The following is a 27,667-nucleotide window of genomic DNA, read 5'->3' as shown; positions in this document are numbered from 1 at the left end:
CAAACGACTTTGCACACACACGCACACGCGCACGCGCACGACAGTGATGTTATAATTGTTCCAGCACTTTCTTTTAAATGCCACTCTGGTGATGAAGATGGATCCGTCAAGAGAGAGGACAAGAGACTGGTTGGAATAAAAGAGGGAGAGACGACGTGGAAAAGATTTCATATGTGTGCTACCGGGCATGAATATAGAGGAGGAGGATGTCTGGAGCGGAAACACGTATATGATCAGTCATATCTGAAAAAGCTGTACAGAAATAAAAGAAAACCAATTCTCCCCATGGCCGTGTGGGTTTCTGAGCAAATGTACATGATGAGCATGTTGAACGGCAGGCGTTACACAAGTGCATATGTAAGTGAGTGAGTGAGTGAGTGAGTGAGTGTGTGTGTGTGTGTGTGTGTGTGGGGGGGGGGTGGACGCATGCGTGGGTGTGAGATGGATAATTTCCAGTTCGAGTGAAAAACACATTCAGCTTAGTGGGGGCCACACTACCTGCAGTGTTTAATTCAACCCCCACCCTCTGCCCTCCCCCCCCCACTCTCGTATGCTGCGGTAATATCACACACACACACACACACACACACACACACACACACACACACACACACACACACACACACACACACACACACACACACACACACACACACACACACACACACGGTGATGGGAGACTGGTGTGAGAACGAGCGAGGTGAGAGGCAGAGGGAAAGTGCATGATGGATGGAGGAGAGTAAGAGATCTCTGTATAGCAACTCAAGTTCATGTCTTATTAAAGATAGATGATCCAAAGAGATTACATTTTTATGCAAGTGCACACACAGAGGGTCTTCCTGGCAGTTTCGCAATCTTCTTTATGCCTCCGCAACTTTTAACATTTTGAAACATGTCATTATGTCGGGGTAATTTTATATTTTTTGATGATAGATGATGATGTTAGGATTTATTTTCACTGTGTACACACAGTTAAACAGACATGCGCACAGAGCTTTCCACTTTCTGAGTTTCTCAATCATCCACATGACCTTTAACGTTTGGGAACTCCGTGTTTATCATTAAATGCAAATAATTTCATTTAGTTGATTAATGAGTAAAAAAAGTAAAGGAAACGTCTCATTTGGTTCATACCGAAAAAACAACTTTGTGCAGTCGTAGGTTTGGTGTTGCTGTTGAGTCCAATTACCTGAACTACTGAGGACTAAAGTGAACAGACTGGAAATGTCGCCAGTAATCCCTGCGCAGGAAAAGCAATTACAGTATATGTGTGTGCCACGCGCTTTTATTAATGTTCAAGTGTGGTTGACCATTGTGGTTGTTGGGGGGGAAACACTCACCACAGCAGCAGGGCCTTCGAAGTATAATAATAACTAGCTACCAGATTCAAAGCTGATACTTACTTACTTGAATGAAAACTGCTTGCCTGACACATGAGTGCAAAAACATTTCAAACTTTCGGGTTTGCTTCTAGGATGTGCGTCCCACTGCTCATGTGCACTTGCGGTTTTGCTGGTCCGCATTTTCCCTCAGCAAATCACTTAACTTAGCTGTGGAAACATTTTACAAAAAAACCTGCATGGATTAAGAATTCCTAATAGAATATTTTCTTTTTGTTTTGTTTTGCAAAATTTCATTTTGGGCTGCAGCGGATTTTTTCTGTTGCGATACACCGAGTGACCACTAAGGACAATTTAGCAGCATGGCTAAAAGATGGCGCTATGTCAAGTCCTCTTCGCTGCAGAGGGTGTTTCTGCTGTCTGGCCTCTGGGGCCAGTGATGAGCCCACAATTAGGTGTAGAACTTACTCTACTTACTTTGTAAACATGCAAAAGTTACGTTGACAAGTCACTCGAAGGTGATTTATTACATTTTTGTCATTAGTGTTGTTGATATTTTTCAATTTTTCAAAAGAAAATAATTTTTGTGTGGAAGTGCAGCATCCTTTGGAGGGTGGCTATCCATGTGTCCTGCTCCCACTGATATAAAGTATACAGTATATCCTGTGTTGTAAGATCAGCTGACTTCAGACTGCTTAGTCAGACTTCTGCCTTTAAAATAACATTCAAGTTGTGATAAAACCAGAATATTTTTTTCAAGAAAGTGTGCACACTTCTGAATACAAAACCTATTAACATTTTTCTGTGGCGGATCCTGTGTGTGTGACGACAGTGTGTTTGATCAGAAAAAAGAAAATTACAAACTATGTACGTCTCACTCTCTCACTCTCTCACACACACACACACACACACACACACACACACACACACACACACACACACACACACACACACACACACACACACACACACACACACACACACAGGCTGAGGCTGCGTTGGAGAGGCCGTAAGGACACAGCAGATAATAAGAGAAGCCAGAGGAGAAGAGAACAGCAGCGATGAAGTGAGAGCGATAACGAAGAGATGGACAGCGAGGGTCAACTCAGGTGCTGGCGTAGAAAGTGAAGGACTCAAGCAGCAGACAGACGAAAGACTTCTGGGTACAGCCACAGAAAATGACGAACAGATGGAAGATGAAATAAAGTTTTTCCTTATTATTCCCAATTTGTGAATGATGCATCTGAACTATTACCTCCTCCAAATGACTTGCCAACATCCATAACAATAATCAGTTCCAAACAATTAAATGAAAAGTGCTTCTGTATGGATTCAGAGTGCTCTGAGGACACATAGCAGCTGGCAATCCCATTCAATATTGTGGGGTTGGTATAAGTTATTAATGAGCGTGAAGGCAATTAAACGCCATGTAACTATTGCGACAGGCACCCCAGCGCACATTTGTCGTTTTGTAAAGCAAATTTCAATCTTAGGAGGTGCTCTATTTGGAGATCAAATATACCAGTTACAAGCGATATTTAAAACCATTAGGAAACAAATTGCAGTCAGCTTTGACGCTCCTATGAACAAAAGAGATTACGACTGCCACATATGCAGTATCTGAAACGTTATATGACTAACTTTACCAGCAAAATGAAAGAAATAACCCCTTACAGAACAAATAAACAGATAGTCATACACACATTTCACACAGTAAAACCAACACAGCGTCAGTCTTAGCGGTACATTGAGGTAAATGACACAAACATGAATATACCATGTATGTTATCATACACACTCACTTATCAACTTGCCAGTGATAGAGGAGTTCATCCAAGCTAACATGTTAAAAGTTGCAACCCATGGACGGCATTTTTAATTGTCATCAGGGTAGCATTATCTTTCTACTCACGCTAAATGTTGGCATGCTGACTTGAAGGCCGCCTGTGGGCCGATCCAGGTACAATTAGCATCAGTGAAAGTAATGAATGTCTAAAACACGCCAATTTCCATGTTAGCTTTGTGTTTTTAGCAGTTGGTGCTAAGCTAACAGACTGCTGGCGGTTGCTTTATATTTACTGGGTAGAAATGAGAGTGTCATCGATCACTGTAACTCTTAACAAAGGGAATAAAAGGATTTCCTATAATCTCTTAAATCCCACATTGTTCAATTGGATATACTCACAAATTGTTGCAGAAATATACGTTGGGAATTCAAAACTGTAAAAAAGTGTCTCGGTAATAGAGTCAATCTATTGTGCATAATACAAGCTTTTATTTATACCTTTATGGCCATGGCTATAAATAAAATAAATAAATAAAAATAAATCTGTTTTTCGTGTTCTTTGATAATTTTTCATGAATTTAAAGCAAAAATATTTTGGAACATTTCTAAGCTACTTATTTTCTTGATTCACCTTTTTTCTCAGCATGATCTTCTGTTATTTTCAAATCCTATAAAGCTATTCCTTTATACCTATACATTTTTTAGAAAGTGTTGGTAGCATTTTGTTTAAAAAGTAACATTATTCCTGTTTCCGTTTTGTTATTACTTGCTGCTGACAAATCTTAATACATGTCATGTCGTGTGTGTTGAAAGTGCTATGCCAGTGTTTTATTTAGCATGCCCCACTGTACGTACTCGTGGTGACCCCAGCCCAGCTCCGGGAGGTAGGGCAGCTTCTTTATCCTGATGATGGAGTCGTAGAGGGACGGCTGCAGGGACTGGGCCACGGCGTTGGCCAGGATCACTGCTATCATCACCGGCAGGATGTGGGAGATCTGGCCAGTCAGCTCAAACACGATGACTGCAGTGGAAACCGTGTGGGTGACTGCTCCCGACAAGGCTGCAGCACCTTTGGGGGACAGGACATGACAGGACAGGACAGGACAGGACAGTGGGGTGAGAGAAAGAACAGAGAAATAGCAAATGTTTAGAGCTGTGGTGTTAAAGGTGGCGTCTGGGGCTGAAGGAGCCTTTCAGGGTGCATCTTCCATCAAAATCAGAGAAAGCTCAAGACTGACATGATTTAAAAGAGCAACAAATGCATATAATAATGAGGATTGTTGATAAGTACCAGCAACTCAAGATCTCAACTAGTTGCTGATATTTCTCACTTTTAAATGCCCTTTTTCACCAGAGCAGCTGAAAAAAGAAATCATCTTATTCGTCTATTTTACAGAATGTTTCAAGTAAAAGTTTGAAGTCCTAATATTTACCAGTGCTTCATTTTTTTAATCCTTAAAACCTTTTTTAATCTTTAAAAACTTTTTTAAAAGCTGTCTATCCTAAAACATATATTTGCTTTTAATCCACTATATTTATCTGACAGTTGTATGTAGAAAAAGATAACGGACATCTAGGTGGCCATAATGTTCAGTTGTGCTGTTACCACACACTGTAAAATAATACAAGGAATCGATGTGTAGAAATCTGTTCATCGCTCTCTTTTTGTGGCTACACAATACTGTACACTCATGCCCGTATCAAGCCAAAGTGTGTAATACTTTGTGCAGTCCACTAGGGGAAACAGTGTCAGTGTCACGCTTTGCTTCGTCCAGATGTGAAACGTACAAGCACATATGACCAGAGTTAAAGACGGTCATGTGACATAGGTCACCAGATGAGGTACAAAGAGGGGATAATGTGCGCGTAGGGAGGAGGTCGGATGAAACCGTAGACTGTACATAAAAGTGGATGGAGCTTCCGGCTCTGAAAAATGAGGCCGATGCGAAAGTGCTTTAAGCTGCAATACCACCGAGTGTCACTAGAGGTCGGCTCCAAAAAGCCTCCGGCTCCACAGACTCAATCAAATTTCTCCACGAGTTATCTCTGTTTCACTCGTCTTCATAACGAGGGTTCACAAACCAACGAGTGACGTCACTTCTGGTTGCAGCTTGAATGAAACAAACACAAGACTTTCAGCCAGGTGATCGGTGTTCAAGTCCATGAGATAACAAAAGTCAATGTGAATTTCTTTTCAGTAACATAAGTAAATTAATTACATGTAATATATTTAAAGTATTTAACATGCGTTGTTACCCAAACCACAAGCTTTTCATGACTATAATCATGCAGTTTTTGTTACCTAAACCTAAAACACCTTATTTCTTATTCCAAAGGCAAGAAAAGTGACACGTTATCCTTTCGTGGAATGACGGGTGTATTACACACTCTGGCATGATACTGGTTGGTATGCTGTCTTTACAACATTATTGATTCAATCCACAAAACCAAACTTCAGCTTTGGGAAGCAATTCATTCAAAGACTCTGAGTCACCATCCTGGTATCAGTTTCCTTGACAGAAACAACCACTCTCTCCTCGGTACACTCTCAACCCAATAAACTAAAACTCACATCCTTCTTTACACAATCCTCTCTCATATGGGCACAAGGCAAAAATCAACTTATTCAGCTAATTCAATACAAAAGGGAACCTCGATATTTCCAAATCTTTTTTCCCCCCAATAAAGTGTTGTGAAAAGAGCAATATAAAAGCTGCATCAAAGCCGACAGAGCAGCATGAGGCGAAGTGAGCCTTCACACACAGAGAAAATGGATGAGTCCAATCCAAAGAATGAGATGAACACTGGGGAAAAAAAAAAACAGTCGAGAATGGAGGCATTACAATAAAGGGAGAAGAGAGAAACAGATGGTGGACGGGAGAGTCTACAAAGGCAGGTTTCATTGTTCTTTCTTGTAACTTAATTAAGCTGGTGTATGTCTGCCTATCCGCCTCAGATAAATGCTACTGCTCCCGCTGCTCATCATAACATTTAGTCCTTAAAGCGAGCTGCACCGTGAGATGAAAGAGGCTCATCAGAGTGTCAGGCCTGTAAAGGGCTGAGTCATCAGCTACAGTAGAGTACAGCACAACACAACACATCAGCAGCCCCAGAAAAAACACAGAAACCACCAATCTGCAGCAGGGGCGTAATGAGCACGGCTGTCAACAAGTAGCTCTGTAGCAGCACTGCACCTCATCAGGCACATGTTCAGGAGGAATGGATGTGTATAGGCTGTGTGTGATCATCTGTTTAAAGAAGCACTGGGTCCAATATCTCTGTTCAGCCACATACAGCTACGATCATTTCCCTTTTGCTACTTATTACGACTCACTCAAGTTTTTCTGCATCATCGTCTGTAAAGCCAGACCCAGGAATTGTCTGGATACGTCAACTGATGTGAACTTATCGCATCACATCACATCACATCGGTGTTTAGGTCTGCTGATGAACAACAACATATTGCAGTGCTGAGGGAAGTTTAAGAGAAGTTTGGGGTCATTACAAACACGGTTTCCATCACATGGTTTGTTCACCAAGAAGTACTGACATAATAAAAAAATGTTTGTTGAGGATATGTTTGTAAAAAAATAACAACAAAAAACAACACACAAGCAAAAAGATCCCCAAATAAAAACAAAGGGCTGTCGTCAAATATTTGTATCGACCTTCGAAAACCAGTATGAGAAAGCCTCGAACCTGACTTTAAGAATTGCAACTTTCAACTCAGTCTTTATGGGGCTTTGAAAACATAAATAAAAGACAACCCCCCCCCCCTCGAATGTAAGAACTTCACACACACAAACAAAAATTGTTTTTCATTTCCGTTCGGTTAGAAATAAACTATCATATCTGATGATTTTAGTTTGAAATGTCTCAGTTTCTTTATTGTTTTAGACTTAGTGTCTACAAGAATCCACTTGATTTACGTGTCCTTTCTCGATGGAATATTTCTTTATTTTGAGGAGGCAAGATTCCCCATTTTCCATGTCCAGCATGTCCTCATTCCCAGAGCATCAAATACTGACATTTTATCAAAGCTGTTTGTGTTTGCGATAGAAAGGCTGTGTTTCAAAAACCATCCAGTACTACTTAGGAAAAGATCATAGTTTGGGGTTACTTAACAGAAATCCTTGCTGACTTTTGCTTTAGCATTGACTCTAACACCAGTCCTTGGGTTTGTTCGATCCTTCCGTGGACTTCATTCCCATTTCTCTTCACCATGGTGGAAAACTCAAAAGGTACCTTGTGCATGTGTCTTAGACACCAAAGAGCACCTTGTGCGTATCTCTGACGCCAACGGCCATTACGAAACGTCAGTATTTGATGCCCTACAAATGAGAAAAATGTGTGTTGTTCAGCTAGTGCGAATGAAAACACAAAATTTCCTGCAGTTGCTTCATTATAAAAATCCCATTCAGGACTTTCAGAACAAAGGCTGTTACTGTGAAAGAGCTGCTGGAGTTACTAATTTAGCAATCTAATTTAGCTTCCAATAATGAACTCTATTGAAAAAAGAAATGGTCTGAAACTAGAGTTTCAGATTTTTGACATTTGTCAGAGTAACTGGAGAATAAAATGTGTGAACATTTGGAAAATACATTAAGGACGAGGGTAAAATGGTGGAAAAATGAAAAGTTTTTAAGTGAAATGAGTCAGTAACCGAAAAAGTGATCAATAGACCAGTCATATAATCTGTTCAAATTATTAATTTGGGTATATTACTATGTATTATGTATATGTAGTATATCTGTGCCATTTGATTTGGTTCCATGAAGCAACAACACAATGTCCATTTCTTCACATCACAACTTCCCACTGTCAGACTTCCTTGCAGGATATCACACGACAGCTTCACTATGAGCTGTGAAAGCTGTGTTGTTTTGCAGGCGTTTTCTTGGTTAAGACTGAGCTGGTGATCTTCAAAATGGAATTCGATTTCTGTCTTGAGTGTTTAGCTCTGATCGTACTCTGTGTCTCCTTTAATCAGGGTCCTTATAACGTCTAAACTTGGAGCTGTAAACTGAGGCACTAGGCTGTGGGGGGAATTTGATTTGGATTCATTTTCTATGAGCAGTGATTAGAAAAGTGAAAGTGGAAGGATCGATGCCTCACAGAATCCTAATGAGAACCCAAATGCGTACATGGCCTCCACGTTGCTAAAAACTCTTTCGTCACCTTTCTGCAGGTTCCAAAACATATTTCTGCAGTAAAATGAGGAAAATTTGAAAATAGAAGAGTAGTCAGGAAGTGATAGGTGAACAGGAATGTGGCGAACTTACCCACGACTGCGTAACCTCCGGGCACTATGGGGTAGATGGTACCATCTGTGTTGATGCCATCTGGGAACCAGGCTGCCATGCTTTCTCCGACCAGACGACCAAAGGCTGCCCCTGAAATGCACACGCACGCGCACGCGCACACACACACACACACACACACACACACACATAGGGGCACACACAAAGAAACAGAGACTTGCAATCAATACTGGGCGCTCAAGCAGGACTCAATGATACTATTTCACCACAATTCAAAAACAAAAACAAAAAAATCATTCTAATTTCTCTTTAGTGCAACTGGTTACAGAAACTTATTTGTCCAGTATTTTACACTATGATTTCTAAGGTCTGCACAATAACTGCTATTGCTCAAAACTGAAACCAGTGCGGAAGTGTATTAAAGTGCAGTACCACTGGTGGCCACTAGAAGTTATCAAAAAAAAAAAAAAAAAAAAAAAAGAGGTCCCGCTTCAAAAGCGTCAGCTTTTTTCTAGACATATTTAGTCATTTTCAAAATTGTACTCATTTTGATCTTAACCAGTGAATTCAGACCCTCGAATGCATATGCTGATGGTCCTTTTGAAAATGATTGATCCATTAATGACATTTGAAGGCCTATAGAAGATTTTAATGTCGGGTCTTAACGTCGCACGGCCCAGTGAGACTTCACACGACTGTCCTATTTCCAGCGCCACCACGCCTAAACATCTTTTTTCCCCAAGAGAAAGAGCTTTTTATGTACTTTGCTGCTGCAGCACTTCATCTTCACTCCCGACCTCTCGACACACGCAACTACTTCTCTGTACCTTGGCAGCTCGACTTGTGGTGGTTTTCCCCCAGGGAAAAGACTCAGTTTATCTTCACCTCTTTCTGTTGCAGTGTCACAGTGGATGAGGGGAGAAGAGTTAAGAAAGCGGGTCGTACAATGGCATCGCTGTATGACCTGCGGTACCGTTATTACTGGGATGGCGGGCAACTTATCCATTTTTTTTTCCGTGCTGTGTGTTGCTTCCACGCATTGCTGCGCGCTGCGTCATATTGGCGCGACACCTGTTTTTTTTGTTTTTCAATAGATACAAAGTTCTTCTGTGTTAGTGGTTACGTCCTTTGGAGGATGCTGTTAGCAGTATTTCTTTTAGTTTAATATTTGTATTAGATTGATATTTTATGTCCTGTTGTACACTGTAATTAAAGTAGCTAATATTAGCTCGTGTGGATTTGTTGAGGTTTCCAGTAAGCTGGTCCCGCTTTGGTTCCGGTTAGCTGGAGGGTTTCCAGAGTGTGAAACTCCTTATATGGAAGATCCTGGTTCCAAATGGAAAAGATGGCGCTGATCAGAAGCTGTAACTGTAACTGATGTAGCACTGCGCTACCGCTAAAAAGGACTAGTCTGCTTTCCTTTCCCCCCTCAACTGGTAGCTAGGTGTTTGAATATAGTTACTACATCTGCATCAGATTTATATCGGAAAATTATTCGAATGTTAATTGTAGTTCACTTCAGATTTATTTAGATTTGTTTGATTCCCGGGAGAGTTTGTTCAGTGATTGTGGCACAAATGTAACCCCATACACCCGGCTAACACCTTGGAATAATGTACAAACTGTCTCAAGTTGCAATAAGAGCTGGTTTTCCTGTTCTTCCTCTCCTGCAGACACTACGTTAATGAAACTTAAATAATACGTTTTTACCAAAGTGGTCTCCGACAGACACATCTACTCTCACTGTTTGAACACACACACACACACACACACACACACACACACACACACACACACACACACACACACACACACACACACACACACACACACACACACACACACACACACACACACACACACACACACGGCCATTTCCTTCTTACCAATGACAAATACTGGCATGAAGGCTCCACAGGGCACTGGGATGGTGGTGGCCAGGGCAGACATCCAGAACTAAGAGAGAAAAAAAACAGGCAGATAAAGAAAGAAAGAAAAGCCATGAAAAGAAAGAACAGGGTTGCATTTCAATTAGCTTTGGAGTACCATCCGCTGTGCCCCTCAATGATAACCAAGTTGAATTCTCCACCAGCAGTGAGGAGGCACCCATACGAGGCTTATTGCTGAGGTTAGATTGAGCTGTCACTTTCACTCTTCTTTTGACAAAGACCCTGAACTACAGTGGGTACGGAAAGTATTCAGACCCCTTTAAATTGTTCACTCTTTGTTTCATTGCAGCCATTTGCTAAAATCAAAAAGGTTCATTTTATTTCTCATTAATGTACACTCAGCACCCCATCTTGACAGAAAAAAACAGAAATGTAGAAATTTGTGCAAATTTATTAAAAAAGAAAAACTGAAATATCACATGGTCATAAGTATTCAGACCCTTTGCTCAGTATTGAGTAGAAGCACCCTTTTGACCTCGTACAGCCATGAGTCTTCTTGGGAATGATGCAACAAGCTTTTCACACCTGGATTTGGGGATCCTCTGCCATTCTTCCTTGCAGATCCTCTCCAGTTCCGTCAGGTTGGATGGTGAACGTTGGTGGACAGCCATTTTCAGGTCTCTCCAGAGATGCTCAATTGGGTTTAGGTCAGGGCTCTGGCTGGGCCAGTCAAGAATGGTCACAGAGTTGCTCCGAAGCCACTCCTTTGTTATTTTAGCTGTGTGCTTAGGGTCATTGTCTTGTTGGAAGGTGAACCTTCGGCCCAGTCTGAGGTCCAGAGCACTCTGGAAGAGGTTTTCTTCCAGGATATCTCTGTACTTGGCCGCATTCATCTTTCCTTCAATTGCAACCAGTCGTCCTGTCCCTGCAGCTGAAAAACACCCCCATAGCATGATGCTGCCACCACCATGTTTCACTGTTGGGATTGTATTGGGCAGGTGATGAGCAGTGCCTGGTTTTCTCCACACATACTGCTTAGAATTAACGCCAACAAGTTCAATCTTGTTCTCATCAGACCAGAGAATCTTATTTCTCATAGTCTGGGAGTCCTTCATGTGTTTTTTGGCAAACTCTATGCGGGCTTTCATATGTCTTGCACTGAGGAGAGGCTTCCGTCGGGCCACTCTGCCATAAAGCTCCGACTGGTGGAGGGCTGCAGTGATAGTTGACTTTGTGGAACTTTCTCCCATCTCCCTACTGCATCTCTGGAGCTCAGCCACAGTGATCTTTGGGTTCTTCTTTACCTCTCTCACCAAGGCTCTTCTCCCACGATTGCTCAGTTTGGCTGGACGGCCAGGTCTAGGAAGAGTTCTGGTCGTCCCAAACTTCTTCCATTTAAGGATTATGGAGGCCACTGTGCTCTTAGGAACCTTGAGTGCTGCAGAAATGATTTTGTAACCTTGGCCAGATCTGTGCCTTGCCACAATTCTGTCTCTGAGCTCCTTGGACAGTTCCTTCGACCTCATGATTCTCATTTGCTCTGACATGCACTGTGAGCTGTAAGGTCTTACATAGACAGGTGTGTGCTTTTCCTAATCAAGTCCAATCAGTTTAATTAAACACAGCTGGACTCCAATGAAGGAGTAGAACCATCTCAAGGAGGATCAGAAGAAATGGACAGCATGTGAGTTAAATATGAGTGTCACAGCAAAGGGTCTGAATACTTATGACCATGTGATATTTCAGTTTTTCTTTTTTAATAAATTTGCACAAATTTCTACATTTCAGTTTTTTTCTGTCAAGATGGGGTGCTGAGTGTACATTAATGAGAAATAAAATGAACTTTTTTGATTTTAGCAAATGGCTGCAATGAAACAAGGAGTGAAAAATGTAAAGGGGTCTGAATACTTTCCGTACCCACTATAAATCCTGGGTAATGAGCGAGCTCTGCCGATTGGCCGACGCCGAGTCGGGCGAGCGGAAAAGACTGCTAATTAAGACGGGCAAAAAAAAAGGGGAAAATGTCACCGCTGACAATGTGTGAGCATTATCATCAGGTGTGTGTGAATGTGTGGGTGTATTTAAGTTTAAGAGAAGGGATCAACAGAGTCCTAAACAGCTGATGTGTTTATTTTTGGTAAGAAAATGCTGCTACTCAACCGTGCCAACTCGTCTGGACTCAGACATTACATTAGATATCTCATTAAAACTCCTTTTCTACAGAAAAAAATACCGTCATCATTCTTTACATGCTGGACACTGGAGGTGAGAGGTGTTGAGTTGCTTCTGTTATGTAACCTCACTGCTCAGTCCTGAACACTGGTTCTTTAAAAGCAGCCATCAGACAAGTTTAAAGATAAATACTTAAGAACAAATATTTAAAACTGTACTTAAATAAGGTACTTCAGTAGATGTACTTAGTTACTTTTCACCACTGCTTAGCAACAAAAAGACAACCAATACGACGGTTGCAGGTGAACAGCTTGTTCTCGACTAACTTGTTTGATTTACAGGTAAACTGCTGCTTTCAGCCTCGAATGAGATTCTGTTTTGATGATACGGACAAAATCAAATATCATAATATTTTTGACCAAATATTTTGGTAAAAATACCGCAATTATATAGTAGAGATGACTATTAAGACTAAAATCTAAAACAAAACCTAGTCTAATATCACTGAAGGATAAAATATCGATATATCACCTATAACCCTATAACATACAGCTGGTGTAGATGTTGCTCCAGAAGTGGTCACATTTGTTTTGAATAACTGAACACATGCACAGATGGATATTCATATACCCAAAATGATGTCAAATGACCGAATGCGCACAAACACACACTTTTTTGCCTCCGATCGTGACCTTTCATTAGGCCAATACTGTGAACACACACACACACACGCACACGCACACTTCAATATGGGCACACAAAGTCAAGACTGTCACATTCGGTGTTTGTATGCATAAAACAAGAACGTATGAATGACAGTATTGTAAAAACCATTAGACAAACCTCACCGACGTAATAACCTCACGCTTTCAAATAGACTTTTTAATTACACTCATTGCTCCATCTCGTCTCTGCTCCCTCTGCTCTGTCTATAGTTAGCTGTAATTAAGGCCGGCTGCCATGGTGACGTAACGCATCTCTTCTGTAACCCTGCGCCGCCGCTGTTTTCACACTCCTCGCAAACACACATACGTGCGTAGGTGTTCACACACTCACCCACATGCCATAACACAGACTCAATGAATCAGAGCTGAGCGCGGCCACAACCAACCAGTTGAATACGCAAAAATAGGCCTCGTGAAAAGAGAGAGTCGTGGGTATAATTCTTCAGACTCGTCTTCATCTCCTATCTCCTCTTCTCTTGTTCTTTTCCCTTCCACCCAGCTAGTAAAACCTTAATAAGAGTGAGGGAGTTTTAAAGGATCTGGGAACTCATAACAAAGGCTTAACTTTATTACAGAGGCCATGAACTGTGAGGACACTGACAAAGTGTGTGAGTGGGTCCCGGGGTGGTGTGACACATCGTCTCACCCAGCTGTAAGCGTACAGTTAGCCACGATGAGACACACCAACTGAAGCCAGCTGTCTCTGCTGAGACTTCTACAGTGAAGCTGATGCTAACAGCGTGTAATAATGCTTAAAACAAGACAGGAAAATATGCAAAAGAAAATCTGCTAAATAGGATTTTTATGTTGTTTTTTACATTATGTTCAAAAAATTTTCATGATATTATTATATACAGCAAATGCTTGTAAAAATAAAACACTTACAAATGGGTTACGGCTGTAAGGTGGAACAAAAAGTTAGTGTACATTTACTGTAATATTTTAATACTTATAAGTAGATCGCCCACTAAAATGTTATAGTTTCTTCTTATTTTAAAGCATTCTATTACAAAAGAAAAACGTCGCCGCATCTGTTTGTTTTTTGTCATTTGGAAAAGTTATTTTCCTCCAGACAAAGTTAATTGAATAAATTAAAGAACCGCGAGGCAGCAAAGGGAGAGAAATTAGTTTCAAAAGTAAACTATTAAATCCCCAAAACTATTTGATTGGCTTGTTATGTTCCAATCATTACACAATTTGCAAGAAAGGCCATAACCGGTGATGAAAATAGAGTCAAGAAAAATATAAATGCAGCACTTTTGTTTTTTCCGCTCCCATTTTTCTTGGCATTATGTTGCTTGATTAAACGACACATATTATTTTTCATTATGGCCAGTCGGAGGCACACTTGTGCAATAATCATGACGTTTATGCAGCTTCTTGGTGTGCCACACAGGTGGATGGATTATTTTGACAAAGGTGAAGTGCTCAACAAGATGGATCTTTACTAATTTGGGAACAAAAGGTCTTAGAAAGAACAAAAGAAGTGTTAGATATTTTACTTCAACTGGTGAAATATGGTAGTGGAAAAAAGAAGCGTTCTTTGAGTGTAGATTTGTGGAGTGGTTTTACAGCGCTTTGGTGTAACACTGACAACTCTGTCTGACATCCAGAAATTGAGCTTCTGAATACAATCAGGACTATGGATGTTTTATGCTACATGTGATAATGCTACGGTAAAGGTTTGGTGAGGTTCAGGCACAGAACTGACTCAGTTATATTTAGGTAAAGGTTGGACTCCTTCGTTATAAAGTGAGGTTCACTTTGTTGTCATGGTTGCAATAATAAATTGAAGGTTAAGGTCAGGGCACGGAAAAAAGAACAGCAGCAGTCAGGAAACAGGAAACTAAAGGTGTTTCTTGTGTTAAAATTTGATGTTATGTTGACTCATCCATCCACCCCAACCTCCTCTTTACACAGACTTTCACTCTGTACACGTTAGTGTCTTGATCTTGTCATAACTACAGGGTTTTCTCACTTGGATGTAAACACAGTTTATATCTTGCTGTTGTTCTTCTTGGGAATGTTTGAATCGTAGAGACCACTGTATTGAGTATTTTAGTGTCAACAGAGGAAATAAATACATTCCTGTCTAAACTCCCTTTTTGGATTCAGCCAGCTTAATATGGACTAAATCTAAGGACCACCGGTCTGATGTTCCACACAGTGGATAAGAGGAAAGGACACTTTATCCTGCTGCATGGAGATGACAGTGTAATCTGAACCAGCTGCTTGTTTACTTACAATAACAAGGTCACACTCGCACACACTTGAACACAGGTGAATGTGACAGGATGCTGCCAGCGCTGTCTTCTCCATCCCCATAGGACAGGACAGGAGCCTTAACCATGGCACCTACACTGACATCGGCAAAGTTAGTTATATATTACAGCTTGCCCAAGGCTCCCCCTTCAGGTGGCTCGGCGTTGCCTCGGAGATGGTTTAATGACATGATTCCCCCCTGGCTGGAAATTTGTGTCAGTGTGTGATTATGCCACTGCAAGTGCTGGAAGAAGTATCCAGCAGTGATGCCACACTGTAGAAATACCTTATTACAAGTTGAAGATCTGCTCTGAAAGTTTTACTCCAAAGGAAATGTCAAGTTGAGGGTGTGAACTTACCTTAAAGTTTCAGTGTGGAGGATTTTAGTGGGATCAATTGGCACAATTGGAATGAAATATTCATAATTATGTTTTAATTTGTGTAAAATCACCTAAACCTGAGGATCACTGATGTAAACAATAAACATGGAGACAGTCGAGGGGTCACTACTACCATCCACACTCCAGAAATGTGGACACATTTCCAGCATTTCCCGCAGTGCACGGACGTACCGGTCTCGGACTTGTTCCTATTTCGTTTTGGAGGTTCCTGACTCTGTCACATCTCCATACTGCCACTTTGCAGACATGTTGCATTACTTTCTCGGAATGTGTAAAATCAACGCTGAAACTAGAAGCGGGATACGTGAGGCAGCCATCGTGTGCAGACGGACGCAGGGTTTAAAGCGAGTATATCTCCTGCCTTAGAATGAGACCTTCATAGCTACACAAGGAGCAGGTCCTACTGCACAATCCCAACATGTTGCACCCGTAGACTGTACATAAAAGTGGACGTAGCTTCCGGCTCTGAAAAATCAAGCTGATGCGCAAGTGGCTTAAGCTGCAATACCATTGAGTGCCACTAGAGGTTGGCTTGAAAAAACCTCTGGCTCCATAGTTTACCATTCAACACGGTCAATACAATTTTTCTTGGTTGATTTATCTTCGTTTTCTTATTAGTTCTCCAGCCATCTGTCTGAAAATAACCACGTCATTAATTATAAAATATGCTTCAACAAGCTGTACTTTTCCAGTCAGATCGAGTCAGATCCCCCGCTCGCTTCCCCCCAGCTCACCCAAATATGGTCACTTCTGGTTCCAACCGTTTCAAACTAGCAAGATGGCGCCGGCCAAAATCCAAACTCGAGGCTTCATAACGGCCGTTAACAAACCAACGGGTGACGTCACTGCTGATTGCCGCTAGGTTGCACCGCCATGTTTCTACAGTAGCCCTGAAGGGACAAATCAAACACTGGCTCTAGAGAGGGCCTTTTGAGTTTTGTAAGAGTTACAGTGTGTGTGTGTGTGTGTGTGTGTGTAGTGTGGCGGCCACAGTAGATTCTCTTACACACTGAGAACGAGGCGAGGGATGTTCCTTTGATTACAACCTGCTGCCTCACCACTCGATGCCACTAACTCCTACACACTTCTCCTTTAAGGGGGTTGAATGAGTGTGCTTGCAGCTGTATATAAAAGACATGACATACAGAATATGACCTTTGTGTGAGGTTTCCTTTGACTGCTTGATGCGCTGCCTCTGGAGCCTTGTAAACCCTCCGGTGAAGCCACATTGATTTCATGCTTTGACGTCTACAAGGGAATGTGTTTCCATGTTGATGCACAACACCATCTTGATCAACAAAAAATCTTTCTGCGGTTCATCCACTTTTAAACATTAAGACTGCGGCCATCATAAAAATGTGGAAGGAAAGTGAGTAACCTTGACTCTTCGGCTTTAAGCAACCTGTTGGTCCCGTTAGATGGTTTATATATAACAGTATATAACCGACTACTGTACGTCTTAATGTGCTGGACTTGAGTCCACAGAGAAACAGATTTGTCTAGCTAACTGACCAGATACTGCATCAACCCTCTCGGAGCGCTAAAGGTTAAAACACTGTCTTGGCTGAAACGCCTCCGGTCAAAGTTTAGAGGCCTCGAGATGAAATCTGCAGCAGATGAAGTAGGTGGACAGTTTTCATCGCCGATTCCTTGAGTACTTTTAAAGCGGACATAGCACGACAGTATAATCTAGAGTTGATTGTTTCTGACGAGATGCTTCGGCATTCCTGAACATATTTCTATACCCTGTATTTGCTCCATTACTATTTATGTCCTCCTATCTATTGCTGTATCCAATTCTATGCAGTAGCAGTGACTCACTTCCCCCTGCAAGAATCATACATTTTTCATTTATTCTAATCTAATCTACTAAGTGTACATCTCACTGATGTAGTGGACAGCCATCAAAATGTATGAGGATCTCTGACCTCAGACTGAAGGTGCAGTTCGATAAATGGCGAAAGGAGGTAGAAGCCTTGAGATTAAAAAAAAAAAAAAAAAAAAATCAAGATTTGGTTGCTAGTTTAAAACCTTGAAAGTGCTTCAAAAAACAAGTGAAAGAAATGAACAAGAAAAAAACTCCTGCATTAAAATCCAATTAAAAATGTCTTAATGAACCACATAAATTTTGACAGCGGCTTTAATGAAACTTATAAGTCATGGAGCTGCTTCGGGGCTATACTATTTTAGAGGAAACAAATTATTAGTTAATATATGCAAGTCAGATTTCATTAGTGGATAATATTAGTAATGGGTTTCCTCAACAAAAACACAAAATCTTTTTAAAACTAGTTGGCAACGACGTGCCTTTAGGACGATAGTATGGTTGTAATTTGCTTCATGTGTGTTGTGTGGGTCAGAACGTCATAAAATAGACTGTATTGTCTTTTTTACCTATTCTAATTATTTTGTACTTTCAATTTTAGCTTGTTTTGGTGACATATTCAAACTCCCCCGTTACACAGCAGGTTTTTTTTTTTTTCTGGCAATTAATTTGCATGTCAATATATCTTTTCGAACAGTTGTTTTTGTCGTGACCATTTTCACACAGAGCACGAATATTGCGAAGTGAAATTTCACAGTAATAAGAAAATATACCACTCGTAATTTGTTGTGTATGAAATGTGGTTTGTGCCCTTTGCTCTAATCTCAGGGTACATTTCCTCTTAACAATAAAGGCGACCATTAAAACAATCTATTTTTATACAAACTTTGCATTCATTTATTGATAAGGTAGATAATATGATGAATGTATTTTTAACAACCAAAGCACAGATCTCTAATCCTCCTCATCGTCCTTCTTTCCATCTATTTGTGTGTGTTACCGTTTTCAAAATTTCTGTTGCACTGGGAAACAAAAACCTTTGAGCAGCAACCTGCATGTTGGAAATGGCAGAATAAGACTTGGATCATGCAAAAAGGCTCTTTTTGGTCTATTTGTGCAAGAATTTGGTCATTTTATTGGCAGGACTCACATCACTACGTGCAAATATTCCATCAAAACAAGTTCCCTCAGACCAGAGTGGTTTTCCCCCTGGTACCACACTGATAAATGGGTGCAACCTGAGCATTATCCAGCACTGGCAGAGTGTGGAAATATGCCTGACTAAGCAAAACTATCATTTATAAGGGGATTTAACTGCATTAACTTTGTCTGTAGGCTACAGCACAACAGAGTAGGAAATACCAAAGATATAACCAAAAAAGAAAGAATTCAACTATTAAACATCTTCATAAAAGACCAGAAGGTACTACAGTACCTTGGCATTACAATATTTCTATATGATTTGTTCAGCTGAATAAAATTATCTCACGCTCTCCAGAGCAGTGCACTTGAGGTTATAATTTCAATATGTAAAGACACGCGATGTGTGTTAGTAAAGTGCAGCATCTGCTCCTTCTGGAGCACTTAAAAAGGCAGAGCGAGAGCTGCAGGTTATCTCAGGTGAATGTTGGCCCTCCATTCCAGAAAACAGATAATCCACTTAGAATAATTGCAAATTTATCATAGAATTGATCAATATTATACTGATTCCACGTGGGAAACTCCTCAGCATTAATGGTAATTTGATCAAACCAAAGGATGTATTAACAGTCTTTATAGTCTTACATGTTTTTCATTTTGGTTCTCAGGGGAGAAATTTCTGGCAAAGGATATTTTACCAGCTGAAAGACAAAGAATAACATTTAATGTTGGCAGATTTACCTTTGGGACAGAGATAGACAACATTGTGACTGTCAGTTTTACAGGCTGAAACAAACCAAGCAGATTTCAGTAGGCTCAGATAACTACAGCTCCATAAGGTGGTTAAAAACACTGTTTCTGGCTGACTGTTTGGAAAGTATGAGGCAGTAAAAAGGGTTTTCTTACTTTACTGCTTATTACTTAATAACTACATCTATATCATGCTACTACAAGAAAGCTGAAGCTGCATCTTCTTAGTTCCTCAACATTTGATTATAAACATAGAACATATAAAATAAAGAGACTGTGCTAGTATTTTAGGCATGACAGGAAAACATAATTCTAACAAAACCCTGTTTTGACGCTTTATATTTTCAACTGTTTGTTTCACTTTCACAGAGACAAAAGGCTTTGGGGGTCAGAGCTACTAAATGTGTGACAAACTGAATGAAGAAGAGTTGGATAAGTGAGGCTGGGGTGCTGGAGTGTACATTTGCCCAAATGAAAACAGAGCAAGAGGCAGCCGCTAATGTTAGCCGACACTCGCATACAGTCAGATCAGGGCTGACTGCCACACAGCACAAAAATACCACACTGGTGTTGTTCTTTTGCAAAGAAATCTCCTTTAAAAGTTTTGAAATGCTCCTTGTTGTTGGAGATAAACATGCTTTAGGTTATTAGTATAAGTTAGTCAGATATGCTAATATGTTCAGCTGACGCTAAAGAAGATGCAAAACGTTTTATTTACTTCTTACTACTCTTAAAACACAGGCACAGGTTCGCACATACACATGTTTGTTTAGCTATCTTTGTGAGGACATTCATGGACATAATTCATTCCCTAGTCCCTTACCCTAACTTTAACCACCACAAGGCAGTGCCTAACCCCAATCCAAACCCAAACCTAGTCCGAACCTTAACTCTTAACCTTAAACCAAGTCTTAACCCTTAAGCTTTAAACCAAGTTTGAATCCTAAGAAGCCTTTTTGAAGGTGTGTGAAAAGGCAAGGACCAGCCAAAATGTCCTCACCCTTCCAAAATGTCCTCACTCCAAAGGTCTCAAACTGGTCTTCATAAAGATAGTTTTAAATGTACACACCTTCACACACACACACACACACACACACACACACACACACACACACACACACACACACACACACACACACACACACACACACACACACACACACACACACACAGACTTCGTGCACCCTACACCGTGATTTATTGTTATTTAAACAGAGAGAAAACAACATAAGTGAGGCAGAAGGGAGAAGTGAAGGATACTCTTTCCAAGGGTATCAGTTATGACGCACTATCCAGAACATTTGTACTCTATTTAATTTGTCAGTCATCTGGGAGCCTTCTGTGTTTATGTGTGTGTGTGTCACATTCAGAGGACAGTCTATCGCCCGGGGGCCTCAGGGGACCCTCAGGGGCCCTTCTTCTACTCCCACTCCAATTACAGTCCCGCCAGCTCCGTGTCACTCTGACGGACACACACAGATAACAGAGGTCTTGCTCAGGCTGGAGGACACACACACACACACACACACACACACACACACACACACACACACACACACACACACACACACACACACACACACACACACACCTGTATTTATAAACCAATTTCTCCCTGAGAGCTGTTGATGTGCATAATTGCACACCTTTAAAAATAGCATTTAACTACTAAGCATGTCAGGTTACTCTACAGGTTTGTGGGTGTGATTTCAGGTGTGCTGAAAAGCGACAATACTTTCTGAGCACCACATTAAACCCTCCTCTTCTTCATAACAGGTGCACAACTTCAGCCAGGATACATTTTGTGTACTGTAAAACAAAAAGTGTAATTAAAGTATTTACAGCAGCTTCATTCGGTGACCTGCTGACGCCGACTTCCTGACACTGGACACTTCACGCGCCTTCCCTCTCAAAATCTGAGCAGCTGGAAGAAGAGTCTTCCTGAAGCTTTCGACATGAAAAGGAGCAACGAGACAAGATGGCTGCCAAGATGAATAAAAGAACCATTCATTACCAAGAAGGAGAGCGAGAGAGAGCAATCTCCCCTTTGAAAATCACCAGGCTGAATCCAGGAAAAACCAAAGGCTGTTATTTGACAGAGCCATTACAGCCTCACTTTGAATGCTGTGTATGTGTGTGTATGTGTGTGTGTGTATGTGTGTATGTGTGTGTATGTGTGTGTGAGAGAGTGAGCGAAAGAGAGGACGTGAGTCAGTGCATGTCCACAGATAGATGCTGAGAGCTGCTTTGTGAAGGTGTGTGATTAAAGTTAAAGTAAGTGTGTGTGTGTGTGTGTGTGTGTGTGTGTGTGTGTGTGTGTGTGTGTGTGTGTGTGTGTGTGTGTGTGTGTGTGTGTGTGTGTGTGTGTGTGTGTACCTCACCTACAGTATATGTCACCTACAGGAAATGCTACATCTGTTTTTAGTAACCCCATACATGCACAGAAGACAAGCACACACATGGGATGGAAAGGAATGACGCTGAAAGCAAATGAAACAATTTCGCTGCAGGACAGAAGGAGGGATGACACACGCACATGCACGGCAACGAGAGAACGGATGGCTGGCTTTCATCAAGAAAAGTTGATGCGGTCGAACTCGCTTTCTAACGTAATGAAAATTGCTATTTGACAGTTTCTCTTTTTCTTTGAAATTCGGTGAAAGACAAAAAGCTGAGAGAGACGTTCTCTATTGTACTGCAGAGAAACAAAGACAGTGAGTCAGTTTCTGCCGTTGCTGCAGTACACAGTCACATCATCAGTGTCTGTGCTTACATAACTTTGACATTGGAGCCTTTGGTCAGCGTTGGATACCTGACTGTGTGTTTGTCACCACGTTTTGCATGGCTGCAGTTCTGCTTAGCTGTTTTTTTTTAATTTTTTTTTTTTAAGTCTAACGTATAAACAGTGCAATGTGAATTACTTTGGCAGGAAAAAAAGGGACACATATAGCGCTTGTTTACTTTATTAAATAAATTTGGTTTGAAATGAAGGGCCTATTTGTAGTGACCCCTAGTGGTGGAATAAATTAAAAAAGGCACTGCAAGAAAGCACATCACAAAAGTAACCAATGCACCAACCGTTTCACTACTTATCAGAAGCCTAAAGTTACTGTAGTGCACACGACGCAGACAGATATGTGGACAAAAATTGGTTTGAAAAGAGTGAAATAAGGTGCTTAATGTCAGATTTACCAAAGTTGAATCTGAATGATTTTTATCTATGTGGGCGGGCCGTTCAAGTAGAGCCAACATATGGAAAATGCTTTGACATACTACTGTGCAAATGTTGCAAAAACAATGTGGTTTTAAATGAAAACAATTTAGTGGGGATGTAGCCGAAGCATTGAATTTTGGTTCCCAATGTCAAGACATTTTTTTGATACCAGATATCATCAAAGGAATTTGGTCAGAGCAACAATAACAATGACAATAACAAACTGCTCATACACATAGACTGTATATTAAAGTGGACGTAGCTTCCGGGTCTGACAAGTGAAGCCAATGTGGAAGTGCCTTAAAGTGCAATACCACTAAGGGCCACTAGGGGCTGGCGCCAAAAAAGCTTTGGCTCCATTGACTCCTATTTAACTTCTCTCATACATACTAGGCCTCAAAAAGCGATATGTTTAAGTGCGTGTCTGTTTGACTTACAGGCCTGTGGTGCAGTCAGGTTCTTGCAATCAGTGGGCGGGGCTAAGTGTCCTAATCAGACAGAGTCAGATCATCCGCTCGCTCCTCCTTAGCTTGCCCAAATATGGTCATTTCCGGCAAGAAGGCGACGGCCAAAATGCCAAACTTGAGGCTTCAGAATGAGCCCAAACCAACGAGTGATGTCACTGTTGGCTGCTGCTTCTCATACCAGATGGGTAAATAATTTGCTCACATTTTCCTGACCGGATTTTAGTATTAATGATTTCATGTTATGTGGGTTTGAAAATATATATCAGATTCCCCCCCCCCAACTTTTAACCTTCATATTTTATGCGGCTTTAGTTGATCAAATTGCTTTTCATATGAGAGTAGCTTTACTGTGGATAAACACATTATAAATGTCAAGTACAGTAACAAAAAAACTGATTTCTAAATAACTCCCCCAAACCCTGCCTGCATGCTCTCCCCTGCACACACAACCCAACCCACTCTACTCTGCGCCCACTCACACTTTCACAGGGCTCTTTGTGTACTTTACTCAGCCACACACTCACACATACACACTCAGCACTTGATGCAGAAAGGGGAGATTTACAACCTTTGCTTTTTTTTGTTTGGCGAAAGGACATTTCATTTCAGCTGAACAGCCCAAATAAGTAAAGGTTATATAAAAAAAAAGCCAAGAAAAAAGCCAATCTAACCACAACACAAGCAGCACTTTGCTCCAGCAGCCTCACACCACAACAGCAACACCTCTCGTTACACAGGCCATCAGGAGGATGAGAGGCGAGGCACTGGCATTTTCTCTCATCGCACAAAGACAAATATATAGTATTGTTGTTGTTTTTTTCCACACGTGCCAAGAATGTAGCGGCTCGGTTCCAATACTTTCTATCACCCGCTGTATCCCCCCCCCCATTGAGACCCAGGAGAGTTCAGATACTTTCACTGCGTATCCGACTCTCCCTCATGGCTCTTACTTCAGCAAAACAGCCGGGATCCAAAGGCTTTAGAATTTTCCTCTTGCAGCTGCATCCAGGCAGTTTGACTTCAGTCCGATGGACCTTAAATTTGTTCGTAATATTTGAAACCGCAGTCACAGGAACATCAAGCTGCCTGCAGACGGTCTTATACCCTTCATATTTAGCATTTCATGATTTCCTTTCTGATATTCTCAGGCAACTTTCTACTTTGCTTCTTCTGATCCATGCTCAGCTTGGGGCACAAAACAAATGATACCAAACAGATACCAATTATTTCTCTTTTTTTTTTTTTTTTCTGGGGGTACCGGTCATTTTAGAATAATATTTGTAAAAGAGGCAATCGTATATCTTTTTACACACTTTCTTTGCTTTACACTATGAAATACTAAAGGCTGTAGGTAAACATTCAAATTCATTACTTTTCAGGAGGAATGAAGCATTTTTCAATGAACTGTTCAGGGTACCAATAAATTCAACCGCAACTGTATGTCATAGTTTATGTTCATTTAAAATGTTTATGCAATTCATCATTATTACACAATAAGGTTTAGCTTTCAACGACTGTAAGTTCCAACTTCACCTCCAGGATCTGTAATCGGCTTTTGTTGGTTGAGAAAACAAAAAAAACATATGAGCAGCAGAAAGAAGAGGAAATGATTATATGTCGCTGACGATGGAATCACAGGTGAAGCACGCTGTAATATTACGCCGTATTTTTCACAAGGTAGTCTGGAGGTGAGTCCACTGCATTTCTAACCGTTACAGACTTAACATGGTTGTTGGGGTTTCCTTTCCTTCACTCACAGTTTTTGACCGAGCACATACACACAGGTCTGTAGAAAGCTTTAGTTGAGTTAGAAACAGCTGATCTAATCTGCTACAGGTGATATGTTTTTTTTTCATCAAAAGTGACAGTGAGCGGACGCTAGAAAATCAGAGAGTGCAGAGACCAAAGGTTTGATAGGAGATATTTGAATTATACTCCAAGGTGGAACCAGCTACTTTAACCCGAACCTAAACTCACTTTAACACATGATAATATCCTGATAAAGCCACAGTGTGTATAAAGCTGGATTGAGTTCCTTTAATCAAACACCTTTTGTTGGACCTTTATTAACCGGACAGATAAAGTCATCCACTGAGGGATGAATATTTTCACAGGGATTTGATCAGCTCTGTCACTCAGCGATACAAAACTTTAAATGGCCTCCCGGGAACATAACGTTGTAACGCAGTGAGGGGCAGATAGGACACTTTGCAACCGTTTTTTATATTTTCAACATGGCCTCCCTTTGTTCTTTACCAGTGCCAAGTAGAGATGGGCTCCGTTCCAATACTTTCCCATTAGCTCAGGCCCAGTGGTGAATGAAAGAGGAAAACCCCTCCCATTTAAAATACGTTCACGTTCAATTCACAATCTCCTCGTGACCTTCCTTTATCTTTAACACCACTGCAGCCACAAGCAGCTGCTGCCTGGGTGGGTTTGACCTCCTGTACCAGCACACACACTGCAATATTTTATACTGATGACAACAGAGGAAGGAAGTAACCAGATCGGTCACATTTACTGTCATAAATTGATCTATAATTTCATCTCATAGTTGTTCTCTCCTACCTTCATGACGATGAAGAGGACGAGCGTGACGAAGACGTTGACCTGCGGGTGTTTCCAAGCTTGGGAGTGTGCGATGTAGTCGAACTCCTCGGCGATGCCCTGTTTGGCCCACGTCCGGTTGTCCAGCAACGTCACCAGAGACTCCTTCTGGGTCAGCTACACACCACAGGAAGTGACATCATCAGCATATGTTAACATGAGCAAGCAGTTTTGTACCAATTATTTGTTTAGTCAGTGTATTGATTCCCTAAGAGTGACCTTGGCCCTGAGCTCCAGTGTGTGAACTGAACTGACTTGTTAAATCCTTTAAACACAAACGACTGGCCCTGAGGGTAAAACACGACATCACATGTTCAGTCCTCAGAGTGTCACATCAGCAAGTTCCAGTGAGGACAAAGTGTGCAGATCACCAACTCAATGTTGGTCTGAGCAACATTATTGATCAGGAGAACGATCGGTGACACTGCAGAAATGAAATGTAAGGTTTACCACAGTGAAGAGGCAGTCATTATCTACAGTATACCTACAGTATACCTACAGTATATCTACAGTATATTTACAGTATACCTACAGTGTATCTACTGTAGATATACAGTATATCTAGTGTATTTACAATGTATCTACAGTATACCTACAGTGTATCTACAATATATCTACAGTATATCTATAGTGAATCTACAGAATATCTACGGTGTATCTAGAGTATGTACAGGTTTTTGAACAACAGCTTTTCAAACTTTGAGGTTTGTTCTCAGCCAAATCAGCTTGGAAAAAAACAGACATTTTAAGTTTCCGGTGAATGTAAATACAACAGCCCCACAGTGTGTCAACAGGGGAGATGAGGTGTGTTAAAAGATGTCACTCAGGATTTAAGAGGACAAAATCCATATGCAGCTGTTTAAAACGCCGACTAGCTGCAGACAATGGGGGTGATAATGTCGCCCACTGCCAGAGAAATGATGACTGAGGAGCTTGCGTGGAAGACAGAGAGATCTGAGGTAGAGAATTTTGACTGTGCAGTGCACTCCTCCGGAGAGGAGCTTTGAGAGGAGTGGGCCAGCGTGGGCAGATTTAGAGCTTCAGATTCCTGACTCACCCTCTCATTAGGAGCCAAGACCGAGCAACAGTGTGTGTGTGTGTGTGTGTGTGTGTGTGTGTGTGTGTGTGTGTGTGTACTGTATGTGTATAATAGCCCAAGGATGCACAGACTATTCCTTTTCTAATTCTGATAATTAGACAGATGAAGGGGGTGAAATTGGAGAGAAGTCACACACGGTTACGAGTCACCCCAGGAGCAATAGGACAGTATGCTCGTCCAAGTCTCCGGGGCTACACAGACGACACACAGACACACACAGGCACATTTGAACCTGTGCTGTGTGTATCAAAAAACACAATCACACACCGACATGAATGGTGATCGGGCTGTTATGTTAACAATTTAATGATCTGAAATGGCTCAGCTGCTCTGTGCAGCCGCATTAAGACCAAAACAACACGGAACAGCACGTATGACATATAAATCAGAACATGAAGTTCTCACAGCAGTTTCATTAATTAAAATAGAATAGTAAAATGAGTTAGATGAGCTGCTTCTTTTGGTTTGGTCGGTGTGAAACGCACTCATGCAGCTAACGTACAGAGAAGGTTTATCTGCAGTCTACATTCTTCATTTAAAATGTCACATTTAGTTCTCAAATAGGGATTTAAAATCTACGGAGCAGAAGTAGAGCAGAGGAGTAGAAGTATAAACTTTACTAACTCTGAGGAGGAATTTGTCTCAGCCACAGTGGTTGCTTTACATAAAAATGTTTAAAAAGTAATAATACAACTCCAACTTTTTTTGAGATGTGTTGCTGGCATCAAA

At 41.1% G+C, this 27,667-nt stretch overlaps 1 protein-coding gene across 5 annotated transcripts in view; it reads right to left on the bottom strand.

The window, feature by feature from the left end:
• The window catches only part of LOC138615953 (chloride channel protein 2-like), a 160,657-nt gene that overhangs the window by 32,614 nt on the left and 100,376 nt on the right, over nucleotides 1–27,667 (bottom strand). For all 5 annotated transcript variants that reach the window (XM_069689897.1, XM_069690074.1, XM_069689984.1 and 2 more), the window contains 4 exons: nucleotides 25,801–25,956; nucleotides 10,274–10,343; nucleotides 8,409–8,519; nucleotides 3,982–4,195 (listed from right to left, as the gene is read on the bottom strand). In XM_069689897.1, coding sequence (XP_069545998.1) covers nucleotides 3,982–4,195; nucleotides 8,409–8,519; nucleotides 10,274–10,343; nucleotides 25,801–25,956 — 551 coding nt within the window. The remainder of the gene's footprint in view (nucleotides 1–3,981; nucleotides 4,196–8,408; nucleotides 8,520–10,273; nucleotides 10,344–25,800; nucleotides 25,957–27,667) is intronic.

The sequence above is a fragment of the Brachyistius frenatus genome, unplaced genomic scaffold (genome assembly GCF_029030835.1).
Source record: "Brachyistius frenatus isolate BFR_SWC_R1_liver_20210118 unplaced genomic scaffold, ASM2903083v1 Contig_1, whole genome shotgun sequence".
Taxonomy (NCBI): domain Eukaryota; kingdom Metazoa; phylum Chordata; class Actinopteri; family Embiotocidae; genus Brachyistius; species Brachyistius frenatus.
This window is presented reverse-complemented; position numbering and strand designations above follow the sequence as displayed.